This window comes from Scophthalmus maximus, chromosome 14 (genome assembly GCF_022379125.1).
Source record: "Scophthalmus maximus strain ysfricsl-2021 chromosome 14, ASM2237912v1, whole genome shotgun sequence".
NCBI classification, from domain to species: domain Eukaryota; kingdom Metazoa; phylum Chordata; class Actinopteri; order Pleuronectiformes; family Scophthalmidae; genus Scophthalmus; species Scophthalmus maximus.
In genome coordinates, this window is record NC_061528.1 from 15,830,489 (window position 1) to 15,852,506 (window position 22,018).

At 40.7% G+C, this 22,018-nt stretch overlaps 1 protein-coding gene across 1 annotated transcript in view; it reads right to left on the reverse strand.

Moving 5' to 3' along the window:
* The window catches only part of lrp1bb (low density lipoprotein receptor-related protein 1Bb), a 222,588-nt gene that overhangs the window by 158,779 nt on the left and 41,791 nt on the right, over positions 1-22,018 (reverse strand). Inside the window, exon 2 of the mRNA XM_047337429.1 lies at positions 6,759-6,881. Coding sequence (XP_047193385.1) covers positions 6,759-6,881 — 123 coding nt within the window. The remainder of the gene's footprint in view (positions 1-6,758; positions 6,882-22,018) is intronic.

The window sequence follows — 22,018 nt, forward strand, 5'->3', positions numbered from 1 at the left end:
ATAAAGGTATCCTCTTACGTCCACAGTGAATGGCATGTCTTTGTCACTTCCATAATCACTCATTTTTGTTTTATTGTGTCTCTTGAATGAGCCGCGTTAGAACATCTGATTCGCAGAATGATACGCTGCTCGTCTTCACCAGCAGTAATACATGGCCGAAGTACGCTTGAAAAAAGTGCAAAAATAAACGGCTGTATTTCGCTAAAAAAAAAAAATCGCTGATCACCATCTCCATAAGGTAGCATGCATAAGTAACTCATACAACCCGACTTCAAAATCACTGAACTATTCCTTTAAGAGACGGACTAGCAACAGATGCTAGCATATTGGTCTCCTATGACCAAGATTGACAGTTTCCCGACCAGTGCAATCAGATAAACTATCCACACTCATTTATTTTTTTGTTCGGTTCTCTCAAGACCGCTGCATCCCCTACCCCTTGGCTATGATTCTCATTGGATGTCGGTAAGTACTGTATGTGTCACTTTGTTTGCTCTAAGTTAAAGCTCACATCACTATGATGCTTTGTTCTCTGCTGTGGCAGCAGGGAGATAATGCAGACTTAAGCACTTAAATGTCACACTGGTTCCATGGCAGCAAGCATGTCAAGTTTATAAAATATGCTCTTTTCTTTGGTTCTTCAGGTGACAAGCCGGGACGTGGTCCTTTATAATATTCGTACAAGGCGGGGAATACAATAGGGAAAATGTGTCAGCGCAGCTTAACCGTTGAGATATGGGGGCTGTGAGAGCAAAGACAGAGTAGTAAAGCGCTCCTGCCGGTGCATCACTTGCGACCCGGTGAGGGTGCAAGATTGTCACCAAGCAACACCATTCATCCCCACACTAATGATGTTGCCCAAGACAAATGCTCAAACATGCAGAGGTGTTGTGAACTGCAGAAACGGGGGCAAATGCAGCAAGTGGAGGGCTGCATATGAACAAATGATATGTTAAGGGCAAAGGGGAGGATTTTTCCATCAAATCCTGACAGCAGAGATAGTCTTAATCACAGAGACGTAGAAAAGCATGCAGTGCCTTTATGGGAATTTGTTATATACTGTATATATATATATATAACACTTGATCACAATGCCTGCAAACAAGTTACATGAGTGGCAGGTTAAATATGATGATAGCAAAGGACAATGTATTGCATTTGAGCTCAAATCACATCCAGCTGTCGGGCACAGGGCTGAGGAACTGAACATGATCTCCAATTAACTCTCACCAACATTAAATGTTCCAGAGTCCGATGTCAACACAACCTGTGACCCTTCTAATAACATTGGCAGATCATTGTAACAGAAAACAGCAGCTGTATGATAGCTGAGCCATGCAGACATAATGCTCTCGTAGACGTTCAGAACGTCCCTCACTTTTCACAAATATGCAAGAGTGGCAATTGAGCATAAACACTTGTGTTGGTAATGATAGCATATTTGGGGAGGTTTTGATGAGTCAACGGACGCGTTGCGTCTCAGCGGGAAGGGAGAGATGGTGTAAGGAAGGAAAATAAATGTTACATAATGCAAAAGGGCCCCGTCCTTCAGCTCAATAACAAGGTGCTACGCTACATTACCCCCTAAACCTCCATCCTACTGGCACCGATTCTCATGGGAACCAGACAAATTTGTGATTCATTTATTTCAATATGGCACTTGCCAGAAAAAAACAGCCCGCAGCTTGTTGATAGGCAATTTTAAAAACCACTGACTATATTTACCGAAGCTTCATCACAGACAGACAGAGAGACATACAGACCTAATATCATCGGCACTTCTAAGCAGCGTTGCCATGGAGGCTTTTGTCAACTATGTACACATTTTTAAATCCCAATCAGGGTATTACATCTAAGAAATATGTGCTTTGGTCTCCATCAACCCAAGAACATCTGCCTCATTAGCTTAGTAAATTTATTCACAAAATATATTATACTGTTTAGTGCTAGATAATGTACAGAGTTGGTTGTTTGTGGGATGGGAAATCAAATTTTTTTTGCTTCAAGATACTTTTAGACAAGTGTAGAGTGGAGTAGAGTCTTATAATAAATAAGATTTAAGTTCTGAAACTCCTTTTCAATAAATATTTTAACTTTACAGAACAAGATTCAAGACCAAATTTACAGGCAGTATGTCTGAGCAGAAACAGACGTGTTTAGGGTGAATTGCTTTACTCTGCTCTTATTATTCGTGTGGCATACACAAATAGTCAGTTACCCAGTTATAGTCAGTAGCATATGTACGAAATAAACCCCCCGCATCCTGTGCTGGATCATGGAAGAAATTTTCTTTTCTTTCATTACCTCACCCTCTCGCCCCGCTGCTTGTTTTTAAGCTCTCTGTAGGATACCGGCGCGCTCAGTGTAGAGAATCTGAGGAGTTTAGAGGAAAGCACGCGGAGACATGCCCTCCCTTGTAGTTGAAGGGGAATACGTGGAGGAACCCCTGGGACAGCTGAATTTGAACAGTTCCCCTCCCCTGTGCCTAGAGGACACTGAGATCAGCGTCATTTTTGACTGGGTCAAGCCGAGCTACAGCTTCAGTGACCATGTTTTTGAAGTCAGCCACTGACCCTTTTTATTGTATTTTCCTCGGGGAGTGACAATTCAATCAGAGGATTCATTGGCCTCCGTGTTCACCAGATTCACAAAAAGCGTCTCATGGCAGGCACTGCTGAAATGAGCCGAGTCCATGAAATCGTTTCCTGAAGGACTCATGATGGATTTAAGGTCTAAGACACTGTTTGCGAGCGCGTCACCTCAAAAAAAAAGGGAGAGAGCTGCAATAGAAGTGAGAGTTCTTAAACATTTCTACTGGAAGACATATTTACAGAACATAAATTATGAATGTCCCACTTTATCTCAAACGCCCAGCAGATCTGCGTGTCTACAGACAGCCTCGACATTTAGACTTCCTTGTAAGTATGATGCACAGACTAAGAATGTGATCATCACGTGATCGTTGAATTCTCCATCTTTCCACTTCAGCCGTCACATCATAAGATGCAGTCTGGCCCCACAACGCAGCAAAATTGTGGTTCTTTATTGTGCAGAAAGCTTTTGCTTGAACTGCTACACAATTGGAGGGTTTCCATTTTGCTGGGTTTTTTTAAAGCCATTACCGAGGGCAGGCTTTATTTTCGGACTCTGCGAATAGCTGTCGTCACCTGTCCGGTCCCAGGGGACCCATTGCTAAGCGGATGAAGCAGTGCCTCCAGTCAAGTCTCTTGGTATTGCAATCCGAAGCCACTTTCCCATCCCTTCCTCCCCGCAGGCTCTGAAGATGCAGATTGGATCTCCCTGACCGAGCGGGCAAAGGGAGAGAGGCCATCAGTGGTACCATTTTTATATTTCTAGATGACAGGAGTGTGATGTATTACCTTGCCTTTTTTCCAAAGTTAATAAATTCCTCTTTATAATGCTCAAAATATTGACAGTCATATTGAAGTACTGATGGCTTTGCGCCATGTTTTGCACTATTTCTTGTGCTTTTATTTTAATCCCCTCGCGGCTCTTCTCGGTGCATCCAATCGAAAGGATCTTTTCACAGGTTATTGCAGCCCTCACCACCGTTTAAGGTAGAATACATTCCAACCCTGTCGTCTGTTGGCAGGGCAAAGTTGATCTAATTCCTCTTTCTATCAACACAGTCCATGATAATGAGCTGCGCCAGATATTCCATATCCGCATGCAAGGTCATCCTGTCGCAGCCACTGTAAATAAGAAAGTGCCAGCATTAATTGAAGTGATAATTAATGGCCTTCTGGAGATTATATGACTTGGCCCACGGCGACTGTGCAAAGGTTGTATTATATATATTATATTTTAAAGCATCTTTTACAACGGCAAAGTGACAGATCATAACTGACAGAGGGAGCAATCAGAGAGGGTATCAGAAGTTTGGCAATGGGGCCCCCGACTAACCAATTTTACATACAATATTACTAAATTTGTAATGAATTGGATGTTAAATCATTTATTTTTAAACGTACATTCTAAGACTATGCACAAAACTCATGGTAATTTGTTTTATATAAAAAGAAAAGGAGAAAGTTGTAAAAATATAGGTTTTGAGATTGCATGATTGTATTTTTTCTTCATATTATTTGCTAAATACTATACTACTTCTGATTTCAGAAACACTGTGACATCCCAATATGTAAACTTCAGTAACATTAGCCATAATAGGTGTTGTAAAACTTTTTAATGGTAGTGTCATTTAAAGAAATACTTTCTGTTTTGCCATCGTGTTGCTCGGCATAGCCAGCCAATCTAGGGTGTTAAAGAGGCAACCCAGCGATTTGTTGGAGGGACTTGTGTAAAACAGATTAAAAAAAGGAGGGTCAGCCCATTGATTGATAACCAAGTACTGCAGTAAGGCAGCTGAAATATCCCGACTTCTAGTCTCCAGTGTGGATCAAGACCCCCTCTCCCAAACAACACCCCTCACATCTCCGCTTTGTAACTGTGTTTCTGTCTCAAGACCCTGATGACAGCATGTTGGGTTTTTTCTGTCCAGGAAAACAGGAAAACTAGAATTACCTCCTCGTGGTTGAATGCTTCCACCCAACAATGAAGTTAGAGCAGATATGGTCACAATCTCTTGTTTGATCCAATCTGACGTTTGTCTGAATAGGTGTTATATTTAATTAGAGTATTAGAGCGTGAATTCTTGAGGCAAAGTCGATGTTTGTGCCAAATTTGATAGAAATTCTCTTGATGCGTTCCTGAGAAGTCGATTTCACAAGAATGTGACAGACTCACGGACAAAGACTATACAATCCTTTTATTCACTCCAGCACAAGGGCTGGGTCTTGGAAGCTCCCTCAACAAACTGCCATGCTATTGCATCTACACATAAGAAAACATGTGTATTATGATTTGATTGTAAGCAGAAAGGTCATCATCTTTTCCTGCAACCAGCATTTCAACCCAAAGTCCTGCACTTGGGGTTCAAGTATAGTTAAATTGAGTCCTTAAAGATAGATTGTTTTTAAAAGTACAGAACAAAGCACAAACATGTACTTAGGCTGATGGCAATAAGAACATGAGAACGAGCACTTCAGCCATCAAGGACACACCGAATCATGAAAATAGATCAGATCTATTAAAACAAAGGTCATCAAAGTGCAATTGCAATTTTGAAACTCTGTGCTCTTTAAGAGTTGTGATTGCTAGTTTTTATATGTACTCAGATCAAGGACTAGCACATCCACTTGTTAATAATCATCAGACCTGATGCCAGAAAAAAACCCGTTGTCAGACATTATTATTGAATAATTGAATTTATAATATACAAGTGTCTTTTCCCTTCTAACCACCAACACTAAGTGGATTAGATAGTAATGAAATGTTTGCAACCAGAGAAAGTAAGATCTACTGACACCTTTTTATAAGGCCTGGCAGCCACCTCACTCAAACAACTGAAAACAACACTGAGGGTGAATGTGTCTGGATTTGAGTGCAGCGGAAATTTGCAGCAAATTTGATGGCGAAATATCTGTTGTGAGTATGTATGGTATAAGGTGTGTTATTGTCACTACACTTTCTATTTCACTTCCCCCTTTTTTAACCTTGGCTGTGTTCATTTTCAGCGAGAAAAGGTCACCGGTTTATCAAAAGGCCGACACGCACTCACACATTCCCCATTTAGAGCCGTCATTCACCTATCGCCTGCATTTCCTCAGCCAGGCGCAGGACTTTAGAGCTAGGGATGGGACGATACCACTGTTATCGTGTACGATCTGATACCGATCCTGCAACCTTGAGTATGTGGCGATACCGATCCGATACTAATCTAATACAATCTTTTCCCCACTCGTAAAATAAAATATTAATAATACATTGTTCAGGATGCACTTTGCTTAACCTAGCCATCGAAAACCTTATACTTAACTGTGCAACAAATAATTAACTCCCCTAAAGGAAGACACACATAGCCAGCAACATGACTGAGTTATGGAATACTGCTTTATTTCTGACAGAACTTTTCGCAGCATGTTTTATGGTCAGCACCATTCAAACAAGCAAAAAACTAATTGAACTGTAAACTGTTAATTAAATAATAATACATGAACAGAAAAATAGGCTTAGTAGATACGTAAATAGGCATTATTTGGTATTTTTACTGTAATGTATCGGATCGGATCAGATTTTACTTCTTATTTCTTCTGATATCCGATCCAGTCATTTTGGCCAATATTGCCCTGATACTGACATGGAATATCGGATCGGGACATCTCTAGTCAGAGCAACCAGAAGTCCCCCAAAGTCACAGAGGTCCTAACATTCTAAAGTGATATTTCACGCAAAATCATAATATACTTCCATGGTGACCATTTTTAAATTTAAATATCAAAATGCATATAAACTTTTTCAAACCATTCCCGCACCGCAGTGCTCTCAATCTGCTTGTCCACCTGGATGCTAAATATGTTCCAAACACTGCAGTGTTCTTAAACACTGGCACTCTGTTTGTAGCCTGCTTTCAAGGCTGCTGTAAGTAAGATGTACGTAAGCTTTGTGTCCTCAAAATGACCACAGCAGCAGAGGAAAAAACAGTGACTTCAAACACCTTTTAAGACAAAAGGGGAGAGCGTTTGATACGAAGAAAAAGGGAACCTTTCTAGCAGAATATCACTTAATACATGTAAACACGGGCCCTTTCCCCACAAAGGTGAGACTTGCTGACAAATGAGACAGTGTGGCAGAGTTCCAGTGCTGAAGTAGTGAGGAATGGATGGCGATGGCCGACTTACATGTCTGATCGGTCTCGTCGGAGTCGTCGGGGCAGTCGGGCTCACCGTCACAGAGCCAGGCCTCTGGGACGCAGGTGCTCTTGTCATGACAGTGAAACTCCCCAATGTCACACACAATGGCTTCTGGATGACATGAAGGAAAAGGGGTGGAGAAACAGACAAGAGAAGATGCGGCATGAGGTGATGGCACTGAACAGGTGGATCTCATGTTTTAGTCAGAAAACATGTGCTGGAGGTAAAAGTTGAGCATGAATGCGAGAGGATGCGGGAGTGGCTGCACTTAGACTTTCTTTAGCACTGCGTAAATGGATCTCGTGAAGAGGCACTGACATTTTCATCTGCGGTGTCAGAACATATAGCTGAATGAAACAGACAAACCCAAGATTGGAAGGCTGACAATCTGTTGAGCCTGTATGTCATTTTGTCAGTGGTGTATATTTTGCAAAGCACAATTCTTTGACAGAGCGGGAGGCTATACATTTTTTTTTTTTTCCAGAAGATTAAAATTGTACCAAAAGGAGACAGAAACAGGCGGTGCCCAGGCATTGTGATTTTGACAGCTTCTCTCCTCTAACAAAGACACGTTGTCCTTCGTGCCTCGGCAAACTATTACAAAGCAGTTTGGCAAGTTTGTCCTTATCTTTTTGCCTCCTTGGTGTTGTGCCTGCCTTTGATGGTGGAATGGGGGGAGGGTGGGTTCAGTGAAAGCACAGTCAACTAAAATGTCATCATAGCCTTTCAATATAGCAAGCATCCGTCAAAGTGTCGACATGTTTCCTGCCGGTAGCTGTCAGAGACTGCGGCTCGATCATTCTGCAGAATGACATAAGCTTCTGCTAAAGATTTGACACCACAAAGTGACCTGTCGCTACTTCTCCTCTGGGCCGGGCAGAAAGGCGGTAATTTGTTTCTTAGCTTAACCCACAGACAATCAGGCAGGCTCCGACTCCCCCTCCCTCTTTCTCTCTCCCTATCACCGTCTTTTTTTTCCCAGTGTGTTCCCAACCCATTAGTGGTGGGAGTGGAGCAAGTGGGAGATCAGGTCTGCAGCGTTTGAACAGTGGGAGTGATAATTCAACGCACGGCTGCTCTCTGCCCTGGCACCCTCCAGCAAATTCACTACCCAGGGACAAATCTGAAAAGGTCAAACATCTCATCCATTCTGCCTCTTACTTTCCCACTGATGCAATATATCTGAATTCTTACGAGTTAAATCAAGGCCTCTTTTGAATATTCAAAGCCTTTTTTGAGGTTTTAAATGAGGAGATTGTTAAAACTGCGCGCTAAAACCATCAAACCTTTTAAAAGACAAAGAAAAAAATGAGGTAGCCTGTACACTGCTTGAGGGACAGATCCATGATCATCATTGTTGGCCATAAATTGATCATCACATGAAATATAGTTTGCCAAACGATCTCAAAACATTGTTATATTCATCATAACTCTATTTTTTGTACTAGATGAAGGCTCTTGAAACACAATTTTGGAATCTTCAGCAAAACATCATTTTACTACGTCAGCTGCACCTGACGTAGTAAAATGATGGACTGTGCGCAGTTTGACAGTTTAATGGTGAAATATAATCAGGGTCACGCCATCTCGAGACATTCATTATGCTGATATTAATTGCATTTTTAAACACATGTCAAGTGCGTATGAGCAGAGTATGGCGACTGCATTTTTTATATTTCTCCTCCAAAAATAACAAGGCATCAATAAGCACACGCTGGGCTCGGTGTTGGCAGAGGCACGCTAAGTTTGCTGAAGTCTCTAAAGGGACGTCTCCTAAGCCTTTAAAGCTGAATTGATTACCACTGAAAAGCAGAGGGATGGTGACAGAAGGGCTATTTCCTGAGCTCGTGATGGAAGCCATGAAAGAAACTGCCCCTGAATCTCGGAGCAGCAAGTTACCTATTGATGTTCTACCTCCTTTCATGCCACTTCACCTTGAAAGCTACGGGGCCAAATATGAGTCAAGCAAATGACCTCTTATGTGAATTCATCTTTACCTCCTCCTTCCGCAAAACCTCTCCTTGACATGGGGTAGACCGTCTCCACAGCCGGTGAGGGCACAATAATGAGAAAAACAGGCAACTGAAGAGGAGTAACCATATTGTCTCTCTGTTTCTCTTCCATACACCACTGCAGTTGCACGAGAAATGTACTAAAAGGTTCAGAATAACAAAGCATTTTGCTGATAATTCCATACTTACAGAATATAGGCAGCTGCCTTGGGTAAGTGTGCAAAAAAAAAAACAGTGGGACGCACACTGAGGTACTCAGCCGGGCACATTATCATGAGTTTCATTCCTGACGTACAAGAGCCACCGTTGGCACAACATAGTCGCTCATTAAAGCCATTTTTTGCCTTTGAAATGGAACCGATTTTTCGTATGAACAAAGTTTCCCCCAAAGTTCCAAAGGCAGACAGGTTAGATAGTATGCACATCTGCTTAAGGAAAACTAGCATGCGGTCTTTCCAGCATGCATTCTGATTAGGGTTTTTTTTTGTTCACTGCATGAACACACAGCACAGCAAATCTCTTCATCCCGCATTTCACAATGCAGCGTCCACTCTCCCATGTTCTCAGTCCTATTAAAGTCTGAATTACATGAGAGCTAGGTGTTCATTTATCTCTCTAAACAATATTATATTCCAAAGCCAGGAAGCACTAAGGCATTACAATCCCCTGAATTGCATCAGACACACAGTTCACAATGTGGTACAGCGGATAAGTCGTAAGCCAAGGGCCTATTCAAACAAAACCTATGTTGTAAATGCAGCAGTGCAGCGCACGGCTCAAACGGGCAAATTAAACGTCAGCTGCGCTGTACAGCTGAAAAAAGGCAGATCTGAGTATATTCCTAAGTCGGAGCTATATCTTACGGTTGCAGGTTGAGAAGGAGCCGCTTCTCAAAGAAGCTATTTGCAGCTCATCCAACTTGCTCGGCCCTATGTAGAGAGCCTCGTGCAAACTTGACAGGGCAGTGATCGTCCATGAGACCTACGCTGCATTCAGGGTTCTCAAAGTCACCCAACAACTAGTGTGGGAGAAAGAGGAAAATGGGATTCAAGTAGCTCTGATTAAAAAAGAATAGGTGAGGTTACATTAACACATATATAATGTGGAGGCATAAACAAACGTATTACACTAGTACACTGGGATCATTTCAGAGAAATTACAAAAATGACAAGTCTAGTGGTATAAGTTGTATAATGTATTTCAACATTGATTTATTGACTTTACCCGTTAGTTGCCGTGTAGAAACAGGCAAAAACATTGGGTGAAAGAGAGAGAGAAAAGATGACACACATCAAAAGGTCACAAGCTGAAATGGAACCAAGGACATTGCAGTTGTGCACCTCCACCATTAGGGCTACAAGGGTATGCCAGCTTACAATGAGGTGTGATGGCAGCAGCTGTTTTAATGATTTGAGACAACAAAAGGAAAGAAAAAGAAGAAGAAAAAAAAACGCATTGCTTTTGGTTTGGGCTGTGCTATTTCTCTAGAGCCTCTCATTTTGAACCCACACAAAGACAAAAACACACAAAGACAAAAACACACAAAGACAAAAACACACACACACACACACACACACACACACACACACACACACACACACACACACACACACACACACACACACACACACACACACACACACACACACACACACACACACACACACACACACACACACCCAATGTACGTGCACAGAGAAGCGTGCCTTTAAAGCCATTAAGTGTCACAGCAGACTTAGCATCCTGGTCAGTTGCAGGTCACACGTACATTATGGATAAGCATAGGGTTATGAGCCAAACTAAGCAGGTTATTAAGTCGGACAACAGGATAATGTGGTCTCCCACTTCATCTTCATATCTTTAATCTGCCAAAAGATGCAATGTAGTGTGGCGCATCTCAATGAAGCCCCACCTGCATAATGAATCGTTATTACTAGCGTATCACGAGAGGTGACATACACCATGTGGTATTTAGGCTTAAATGTCATCCACGTCAAGTCTGATCAGAATTTGAAGACTAGACAGAATACCGTGACTCTGCTGACTGATAAACGATTTCAGAATGTCACAGCACTTCTGGACGCAAGCCCACATTTATATGTGCTCGTCAGTTCTGCAGCTCTCCTCTTCTGTGCCTGGTAGATTTGGCGGGGTGAAAAATGAAAGGGATTCTTAGAAATCACCAAGCCAACTCAGGATAGTGAGCTATGCTAGGGGGAAAAAAGGAGACAGAGAGAAAATAATGATGCACTAAGAGAGTGAGATAATTATGTTTGCAGAATTTGAGGTTTAACTGGCTCCAGGAAACGCCAGCTCGTACCCAGGGCCATCCCCCATGGCAACGCTGAGCAGCTCTGCATTCTAGCCATGAAATGGGGAAGAAATCAATGCTGGAAGACTTTGGGGTTTTCATTAGATGCTGCCTGACCTTCACCACTGAGCGAGGTCACTTATTTTCTCTACAACAGCAGGGGCATGTCAACAAATTATTGAAACCGAAACACAATATGAAAAGTTTTAGAACACAATTGCAGAACGGCCTCCAACTCCCTGTTATAAATCCCTTCACCAGTAAACAATGGATGACCCATAAGACCGATCTTAAGCTATGTGTGGTACATCACTTTGCATGAGAGGGATGTTACAAGTGTTATCTGAACATTATACAAGAGATTTTATGTTGACCAAGATATGACTTGTCTTGGCTTAGATAACAACACTACATTGACATCGCACAAGTCAAATTAATTCTTAAAAGCGTGATGTCATGATGTCCAGTCTATTCAAAGTAAGAAAAAAATGTATTTTCATTCTGCTGAGTGAGATCATTATGATTTCCGTCTAAAAGTATACGATATCTGTCAATTATGCTGATTGAATTCTTGCCCCCTGCCACTGAGTCCTCATCTCAATATTTCATGTCACCTCTCACAACAAACCTTGCTAAGTGTGCGAGCACCACAGTGCCGAACCGAGCGAAAACCTGAAATCCATTACTGATAACAACTGTAAGTGAAGGTCATTTTGCTCTTTGGATTGGAAGAATCTCATTTTGGACATTATTGGCTTTTTATCAGTTTGCACGAATGTAATAAGCCAATTATAGCCAAAACAAGACACAACTAGACATAAACAAGACATAACAGTTGGCACAAATGCAATATTTGCTAATAATTGAAGGACGCCTCTTATACCTGGGTGATCCTATGGGTGACTACAGTGTGGGCATTCGACAGCCATGGTATGACAAATTGAAGGTCAAATATAGCCAAAGGGAATGACTGGTGACAATAAAACTTGCGTCACTCCAATTCAATTGCACCTTCTAGAAAAATGCATCCATGATCAGTTCAAGCACATATTGTCCACAGAAACATTTGCACTGTTGTTTGACCAGAAATATTTTCTGCTAAGACCTTCCTTTCTCCTTGCTAGGAAGCCATTTCTAAGTCGAGAAGCTTTCTTGTTCATAAATAGTATGTGTAATTGTGATGCAAACCTTATTCCGGTTTGCCACCATAAACCTGTGACTCGGGGCCAACAGTGTTCATAAAACACCCAGATGGATGTGGTCCAACAGGATGAACCGAAACTGGAATCTCAAATGAAATATATTATGATTGAGGCCGATAAGACCATTGGGATGAATTGTAATATGTACTCCTCTAAGAAATCATTCGCCACATTTCTAAGGGCTCAGAGCGGTTCCCTGGCTTGAATGTGTCGTATGGATGTGCAATTCATTTGCATGAGAATGTGTCATTATACTGCCAATAATAGAAAAGTACCCCACCCCCCACCCCAAAGCCTTCCCCTTGCCTGGCTCCCTTTCCATGCGCCATACCCAAGGTCACCTAATCACCATGTTCCTTCAAAGAACTCTCTCCTAACCAGCAGCAGTCTGAGGGATTTATGTCTCTCTCCATGTCATGATTACCAATCAGGTCGAGTAATAGCTGCTTAAGCAGACAGGGTTTTTTTGTCATCACCGAGGGGTGAAGTGCCAGTCAAGGTTCCAACTGAGTTTGTCCACTGCAGGCTGATCCTCTCTGGGGCATGTCAGTCCCTTGGTTGTAGCCTACAGATTAAACTGCATTAGGGGAGTGGAGTGAGAGCTGATATTGTGAGCAATCACATCCTCACTGGCCACCACTGTAGACGCAGAGTGAGCGGTCCATTAGCTAACAACTTCATGTCTTCATTGAAACTCACGAGAAGGGTATACCTCATTAAAACTGAACAAACAAGATTAAATCAAAATTCTGAAATTGTACCTTAATGTTGCCTATGTTCACTACAGTGTTATAAAAGATAACAAAACATCATGTACTTGTTAAATTACACCACCTGAATAAACTTGCAAATCTCCGAATTGAAAAATGAGAACAAACGTGGCACATAGGGAGATACATTTTAAGGGTTGCTATAATATCATCAAAGTTTAACAGGATGAATGATACGAAAAATGTAAAGTACTTCACAGGGGGATCTCCCCAATCCACACGCTGTATGTATACTGTCCTACAAGACTGGATTTTATGATTTTTAAAGGCAAACGTCTCTAATAATCTCAGTTTTAACAGTATAATAACAGCATTTCATGTCACAGCACAAGCCGTGCCTCGCCTTCATTCCTAATGTTTCTGCTGTTTTTTCCCCTGCCTTGTGTTTCGTGTGTGTTTTGTTGTCTCTCTCTCTTCTCGTGTACATGTCTATGTGGGCATGGGGCTCTCTTGTCTTCATGCTGCCAATCCACCGTTGCCCATCTCTCTATCACTCATCAAGCTCCCTGCAATATTCTTTATTCCCTGGCTACACACTCCAGACTGCGCCTGATTTGTGCAGTCTGCCAATGTGGTACCAACGCAAAGGCCGAACCTAAGGTCAAGTTTGTACTTCCTTGTGTTGACTTGAAACTTGTTTAACTCAGTGTGCCTCAGGGTGCTACCTGTGATCTATGTCTGCCTGTTTCACCATCTACATTCCAGCCAACAGTCCAGCAGCCTTTGCTTTGCCCTAGCCCACAGTCAGCTCTGGTTCAGCAACCCAAAAAGCTCACCTCATCAACTCCTCAATAAAACTGTTGTGAGTTCTGCTTTTTGGTCAAAATTGAACACAGCACAACAACTGCTGCAACAGACAATATTGTCTAATTGTCTGGTGAGTTACAATATTGAATAGTCATCAGCCTCCAATAATGACAAAAGGGTTGGTTTAACTCTGCATATGATGTAATAAACCACTCCGCATTGCTAATGTGACATTTCTGTCTCATTGCCTGCAAACTGGACCATAGAAGTATGTGATTACTCTGGACTTAACCTTTATTCGAGTTTTCCCACTCTCCACACACATTAAGTTGCACTGCTGGGCATCTGATTAGCTTTGTTCCATTAGAAATGGAGAAACGTGTCTCTTCCAATGTGAATCACAACACAACAAAGCTTTATCAGCCATTACAGCAGCATAACCGTTTAATATGCGATATGAACCAAGAACTGGAGAAAATACCATCCAGAAGTAAAGCATGTGAAACTTAAAACTAGCCAAAGAAATATAGTGTATCTATGCTGAAAGCGTATACTATACTTAGCCTTAGAGTCAAACTATATTGTATATTACATTGAAAAAATGATTATCTTCAGACTAAAATGGACTATAGTTCTTGTCAACCATGAACATGTTTCAGTTATAGTTTAATAAGAGACGCAGTATAACACTTCTGCCCACATTATTCTCAACAAATCGATCACAGTGTACTCTAGCATTGTACAGGAGAAGTAGCAGTTGTTTTATCTGGTAGCTGACTGAATCATTTTTCTTTTTTTATTAATTTTCAATATATTCTATTTAGTCTGAACACTCTCATTCAGGCAATGTCTCCAGCCAGGTAACACTCCTACCTTCTACGATAGTTCATTGTTCATCTCTAGCAAAGCAGCTTAGGTACATCTGCTCCACTCCCATCAGCTGTAACCATAGCAACCAAGGTTATCGATCATACAATGCACATGTGAGTTGTCAGATTTGGGGTGGCATTACTGGTTAACATATCTAAACCGCAATGCTGATCACTCTTCTCCTCAATAAAGCCAGCGTCAATAAATAGCTTCTGCCTAAGACATCTTGGTCTCCTGACACTTCTTCCAGCAGCTCACAAAATCTCCACAGCAGCACCATCCATAGTGTAACTCAGTGTAGACGTGAAATGTTCCACTGTAACAGCATTGGTTTAGTGTGGCTTCTAGTACTTAATAAAGTTAATGACCCAGTAGCTGATAAATATTGATTAGCAGATGTTGCATGTGACAACAGTTCAATCAAGAAGGACACAAATTAACATGAATGTAGCAACTTTATCTAATAAAGAGTATAATAAAGAGTATTGCATTGAATGTTGATTAAAGAGACATGTATGGATGGAGCAGCCTCACACTGGTGGGGTTAGAGCGGTGAAAAAGCATAATTCCGTGCAGCATTGACTTCAGTGCTGCACTTCAATGGCAGAGAGAGAGACAAAATAGCTAAGGTGGTTTGAATAATTCTTCAAAAGGCTGTGCGCCTGGTGAGATCTTGAGAGAATAACGGAGAGGTGGAGGCGCAGAGATGAGGCAGGCAGCCGTCTTCCTGCTCGAACCAGCGTTAACAATTTCATTACATTTGCAAACATATCTTAAGTGACTTTCTCTTGGCCATAATGTAACTGCCACTGAAGTCAAGCAATAATTGCATTTGTGGAGTCAATGTCTGAATCTGTTTCAGTGTAAAAAGTGCTACCCATCCATCCGCATGGTCTTGTTATTGTTAACTGACAGATAAATTAAAATGTAACTTGAGCGAAGTTTAAGTATTTGTTATTGATTATTGATTATATTTCTTTTTTGTAATTTGCATTAAGCTGGGTAAAAATTACTTATCTCTTTGGGGTTTTGTCACCTGGATTCAAAGAAATTATCAGGTTATTATGTTTACATATGAAACTGACAAAGACTCATTTAGTACAATACATTGTTCTTACTTCACATTCCTCCAAGATATGTGAAGGTAATTCTAAAGTAAAATTGGAGTTTATATAGTTTATATAGTACACATGAGGGGGTGAGGTTTTTTCTCCATGTTCCAGAGACTATTGGCTTATTGCCAAGTTATCACTCACGGCTTGAAAGCACAGCGAGGTCACAATAGTGTGACTAGTATTGATGGAGAACTAACATCGGTGCAGGTTGGTGGAAGTATTTCATGCAATTGCGTTCATGTACATTTTTTTTTTCAATTGTTAAAAAGCAGAAAATGTACAGTAATCAACTTTCAAATACATCAAAATACACCCAAGTTATCCAAAAGGCTAATGCTAATTGTCAGTCCCTTTACCTCATTGTGTTAGGCATCTAGAAATAATAATGAAGTATTTGCAATTGTTAGAAATGTACTACATTGGGATGAAAAGAAAAAAAATGATATTTTCTCGCCACTCTTATAGAAAATGCTGCAGCACTGTATTGTCCATAAAATGCCCCAGAGGGTGTAACATTTTGTTCCAACACCTTTGTACAGACAGAGGCTCTGTAATGTTAGGGCGCCTGTAGGATGTTTGCATTAAGGCTTCACTCAGAGCTTTCCCGCAGCAGTTGAAGTGGGTTAACCAATTTCTTCAGCGAGGATCAAAACGGATGCTTCTATAAAACGGTGACAAAACGTGTGTCGTACATCTTTAAAGTAGAAACACTTTCTTGTCCATATCCACTGTGGATAAACAAATCTGCCACACATGAATGAAAATAGTGTCGGCGTTTCGACCATTTGGCAGACCAATATGTATCAATTATGTATTAACATACCAATGCATATATATGTGGGTGTTGTGTGTGTAGTATCCGCCGTAGGTCCCAGAGCTAATGAAAGAAAGGGAATGATAAGCAACGCGCAATACTTGTTAAACAAAGCTCAGAACAGAGTGGTTTCCACATCTCGGCCTGAAGCAAAGACTTATCTTGCTCCGTTAATACTTCCTAAAAGAGAAAATGTTCTTCTCCAAAGCTGCAGGACAAGAAGAGCAGCCTTCTTGCAGATATGTAATGTAAATTGTATTGTAGGTTTATATGTGAGGCCTTGTAGAGGCCTGAATTAACCAATAATGGAAAAGCAAAACTAGGCCTTTGTCGTTTTTGACAACACATGACCACTCATAGCTTTTTCCAGTTTTATTTACAAACCTACTAAGGTATGTTGGACACATTGGAACATTTATTCGTATATATTTAATGTGAATCTGTTGATTTTAAGATGCACAGTGCTCACTGGAGCAGTTGTATCACTACTGCCCTTTGGTTTTTCCAACGCTCAAGTAACGCAAACGACACTAAAGGTGATCTGAAACAAAAGCTGATGTACCTGAAGGGTGCAGCCACCTTTAAACTTGGAATTAAGGACATTTTCAATTGGAATTTTTTCAATATCGGACCACAAATATCACAGCAGAACAGAATCTAAGTGGTGAATTTTAGCACTATTTTGACATTGATTTCACTCAGTTTTGGGATCTAGTATTTAACTCTAGTTACAGATCCAACTGTTAAATGAACACATCCAGGAAAAGTGAACCGTTTACAGTTTGAATGCTTTGAATTGTTAACTGACATAACCAATTTGCTGCTATTTTGAGGATTAAAAAAATTGTCAGCTTTGAATACTATAGTAGATGAACATATAGTTACTGAGGTATTGGCAGATTTAGTTGATAAAATAAGCATTCTTCTATACTGTCTCTACGACAGTAACTTAGAACTTAATATAAGTGTCCAAATAATTAATTGAACACAAGTGCAAACAATATTTTAGTATTCAGATCTTGGAGCAGCCACTTATCAACAGACATCACTGAATAAATAAATGAATATTAAAAAAAGGTGTCTGAAGGAAAGGCAGACAGACTGATTATCTCTTGGTCTTTTGGGTGTTATTGGATCTTCCAAGCTAATTTGAGAAAATGCTTGTAGGGGTACGAAAGCTCAGGGACGGGGCAAGAATTGAATGAATAAACAGCCTCACCACAAACACAGGATCTGTCTTTTTCCAAATCCAACTGAACGGAAAGGAGATTGTTCGATTCGTGCAATTGAACGGGGCTATGGGCATTTATGAGTAATATCCATCAGAAAAGTCGATCAGGTCGGTCTCTTTAGGGCATGAAAGTGAGTCAACACAGGGAGGATCGGCTCTGCTTTATTGCCTGATTAAAATCAATTTGGTGTGTCCAACGCTGAAGGTGGAGCGATGGGCAATGGGAGATTGTTAAGCATCCCATCCTCACTCACTACTGATTGAGTACAGTGTGAGGGGAAAAGGCTGAGACATCTCTAAGACTATGATTCATGACGTGTTACTGGAAATAAAAAAAAAGGTCATCAGATGTGCCCTGTCATGCAAAACAGGCAGATTATGACACATCTATTTTGACATGCCATGGTAATGAGCACTCCTGTGTAAGAATGAAGAATCCACATACACTACATGTAAGGACATATGCAATCACATGTTTTCACTTATTTTCAACAGCCATTATATATGCAATGAGCTTTCTGTATAGGCTCATTCCATTCTTACAATCGCCTGTGTAATTAAGTGTGAAAATCCGACCATACTACGCCAAATTACCAAAAACAATGTCTGGCAGTGGTGGAATTGTGTAACTCGCCTCATTACTTGGTATATGACCTTTATACAGCTAATTAACAAGGTTGTCATCAACTTGTGGATTCTGGTTTATATGTGCAGCAACATGAATGCCCTCTTTTAAAAGGCAATGGGGAACAAAATAGTAAAACATCTTATATTATTTTAGAGCTTTCATAAATATCACGCACTGCACGGTGGTGTAGTGGTTAGTGCTGTTGCCTCACAACAAGAATGTGCTTGAGGTATGTCTGCGACCGAGAACACGATACCAACAGCCAAATAAGAATGAGCTCATTCATTGGCCCACCGCTTGCGCATGTGTGTTGTCACATTTCCTGGAATTCAAAAGATTGCGGGCAACGGCGTAACATCTCACATGTTTTCTTTGATTTTACACTTTTTAAGCATTAAATTGATGTGTTTCATTTGGTTAGGGTTGTGGTTAGGTTTAGGGTAACGGTTTGTTGTCTTTGTACACTACATTTAACAATAATCTACAACTTCTATAGAACCTATCAAAACGACAGCACTACTGTAAAAAAGTCACTTCTATCTCTCGTCTTTCACTTGTCCGCCACATTTCAATATCTGCCACTGTCAAGGTAAAGGGGAAAACTCTGGAGCAGAAGGTGCCGCTAATGCCCCTATTACACCGGTTGCCAACCGCCATTAAAAACGACGAAGAGGAGTGTACAACCAATCACGTTGCGATCTCTTAGCTGGTTGTTGCCCAAGAACACGGCATCAACCATAGCTCAGGTTCTTGGTTTGCATCCCAGTTTGAACCAACCAGGGCCTTTCTGTATGGAGTTTGCATGTTCTCCCTGTGTCTGTGTGGGTTCTCTCCGGAATGGTGCCTGTGAATGGTTGTTTGTCTCTGCATGTTGGCCTGTGATCACCTGACCACCTGTAGGGTGTGCCCCGCATCACGCCCAATGTCAGCTGGGACTCTTAATACTCTTATAAAGTGGTATAGACAATGGATGGATGGACAAAGATCACCATCGACACAAGCAGAACTATGAACTACACTATAGCAGCAAAATAGATTGTAGTTTCTCATTTTGTAAACCCAGAGATTTAAAAGAGCCAGTACGGAGTGAGCTCACAAGCTTTGCAAAAGACCCTTGGTACTTGTGAGCGGATAGATCATTTTGATGGCACAAGGAGCTGATCTGGAGACCCTTCACCCTGATATTCTTTTGCATATTTGAGAGAAATATAATGAATGCATACAGAACCACAGGTTTGTGACATCAATCAGACTTTATTTAAAATAGCACACAAATACACAGTCCCCCAGAACTGAATTATTTTACTTTGATCACGTCTCCATGGGGTTTTCCCCACATAACAGTAATAAACTGTGGCAACGCGGGCAAAGATTCGTGGGAGCAGTGGTCTACTAATTCTGACGTGGTGCGACCAAAGGAGAGGGATAATCTGTCAGCATCGGGACTTGAGCTATGGCAATTACCTGCCAGAGACGTGACCACAAACTACACACTCTGAGGGGAAGTGGATGTATCACACAGACCTACTGTACCTGAAGACAACAATGTAAACTGATGTGAAGACGTGGTTCCAGTTACAGCTGAATAACATTAGCTCACAGATAAGTAACGTCAAACCACACCTTCATGTTTCCAGTTCATAAAAACATTTTCATTTTTATCTTCTGTTCACCCAAAGAATTCTGAATGACTAAGCTATTGGCTGACTGCTGACTAACATGCTCTACCTCAATCGACTCTTCTCTCTTCCTCAGTCGCATCTCTGCCATGTCCAATATGCAGCTCTACTTCCATCCAGCCTGTTACAGTATTTGTCAACTATGGACTCCAAGCCATCTAATGCAACATAATGAAGTTAATAATTCAAAGTTTTCAACGTGGATACGACAACTTCACAGTACTTCACACAAAAATATATTACAAGAGGTCAAAACTATATCAATAAGCCCCGCATTACCAGAGTTATAAGCAAAGCCAGTGGTGACTGATTGAAAAGATGGAGCCAGCCTCGTCTTAACAAAGTTTATTTAAGAACAGTAAATTGTGAGTTTACTAATCAGATCCATTAGTCTGCAAAAAAAAAAATTATCACAGCATCTGAAGAGTTAATCCAGGAGTAACACCGTGATTTTTAGCATTTTTGCAAGATTTATATTCATTTTACATAGTTTAAGTTTGATTTGCTTGTGCATGCGTACACAATAGTTGACCTTGAACATTTCTCTGAATAGCTGCATTCATTTAGTTTTTAATTTGTGGCCGTGTGTCATATTTATATATGAACTTGGAAAAGTTCACTATCAGTGAAAACGTGAGCAAACTTTAAAATATCTCTATAGTAACTTGTAAAATGTGTATAACTTGACAGTTCAACATCATTTTTTGACTCTGCTTCTAACTCTGTGGGAGTCCTCTTTTAGGGTTTTCCCCACAAAGGGCGAAATGTATTTTCCAGTTTGCTTTTGTCGTACACTAGTCCTCACAGTCAGCAAAATATTCATATCACACCCACATCAGGATTGCAGGAAGCCACAGCAGGGCTGAAAACTGCGTAAAAAGGAAAGATTATGTTATAGTTATAGTGAAAACTGCAGACTCCGTTATAAAAATCTGACCACAGACCCAAACCAATATGTCGTTATAGTGCTGTGCTACTTCACTGTTAAATGAGAACCAACAAAAACAAGTCCACCGCAGCTCCTACTGAGTACAGATCAATACATGCAACAACAAAAGCCGAGAAAAAAGAACCTAAGTTCCATTTTTTGCTCAGGGTGAGTACTCGTTAAATCAGATGCAAGAATCACATTCACTCTAGCAGATGAGGTGTTTCCAAAGGTGTTGAATCTTACTGGGCCTTGTGAAAGTCCTCTTTACCTACTGCATGGTTAATGAAATCAAATTTCAAATTAGGTGATTAAGATGTCAGTTTTGGAGACATATCATACGGTGTATGACTTAAGTATGACTGTATGACTCCCATCATTGTTATATAGGCCATTTAGTCCAGAGGGGCATTGCAGTCAAAAAGAACCAAACGTGCAGTTGCAATGAATTATTGCAATTCCTTCTTGGAAAAAAGTTGAAAGCTTTCAAGCTTTGCAAGACAAATGATAGCAATCCTGCCTTTCGAAATGACAAAGGCTTTCAAGCTTTCAAAACTTGACAAGTAAAGAGAGGGTTTTGTACTTGTATGGGTACTTAACTTATTCACTGCGTGGAAAACAGAAAAATCAGACGATGGCGCTTTGATATAAAGTCTGGAGAGCAGCATTATGGGGGTGCTGTTTTGAAGGTTCTTTATTTACTTTTGTACAGCAGGAAGCCATGACAACGAACCTTGAATGGCTGAAAATGTAAAAAAAAAAAACTAAAAACTGAAAAAGATATGTATGTTTTACCTTTCATGAGGCATTCTCTATCAGGTTATAGCTAAATAATTAAACTCCAGAAATAATGCAAAACAACAAAAAGGCTAAACTTTGCCTTCAGTGACATTAGCTGTTTGAATAAAATATTGTTTTAAATGTGCTGTGAGCTCCTCTTT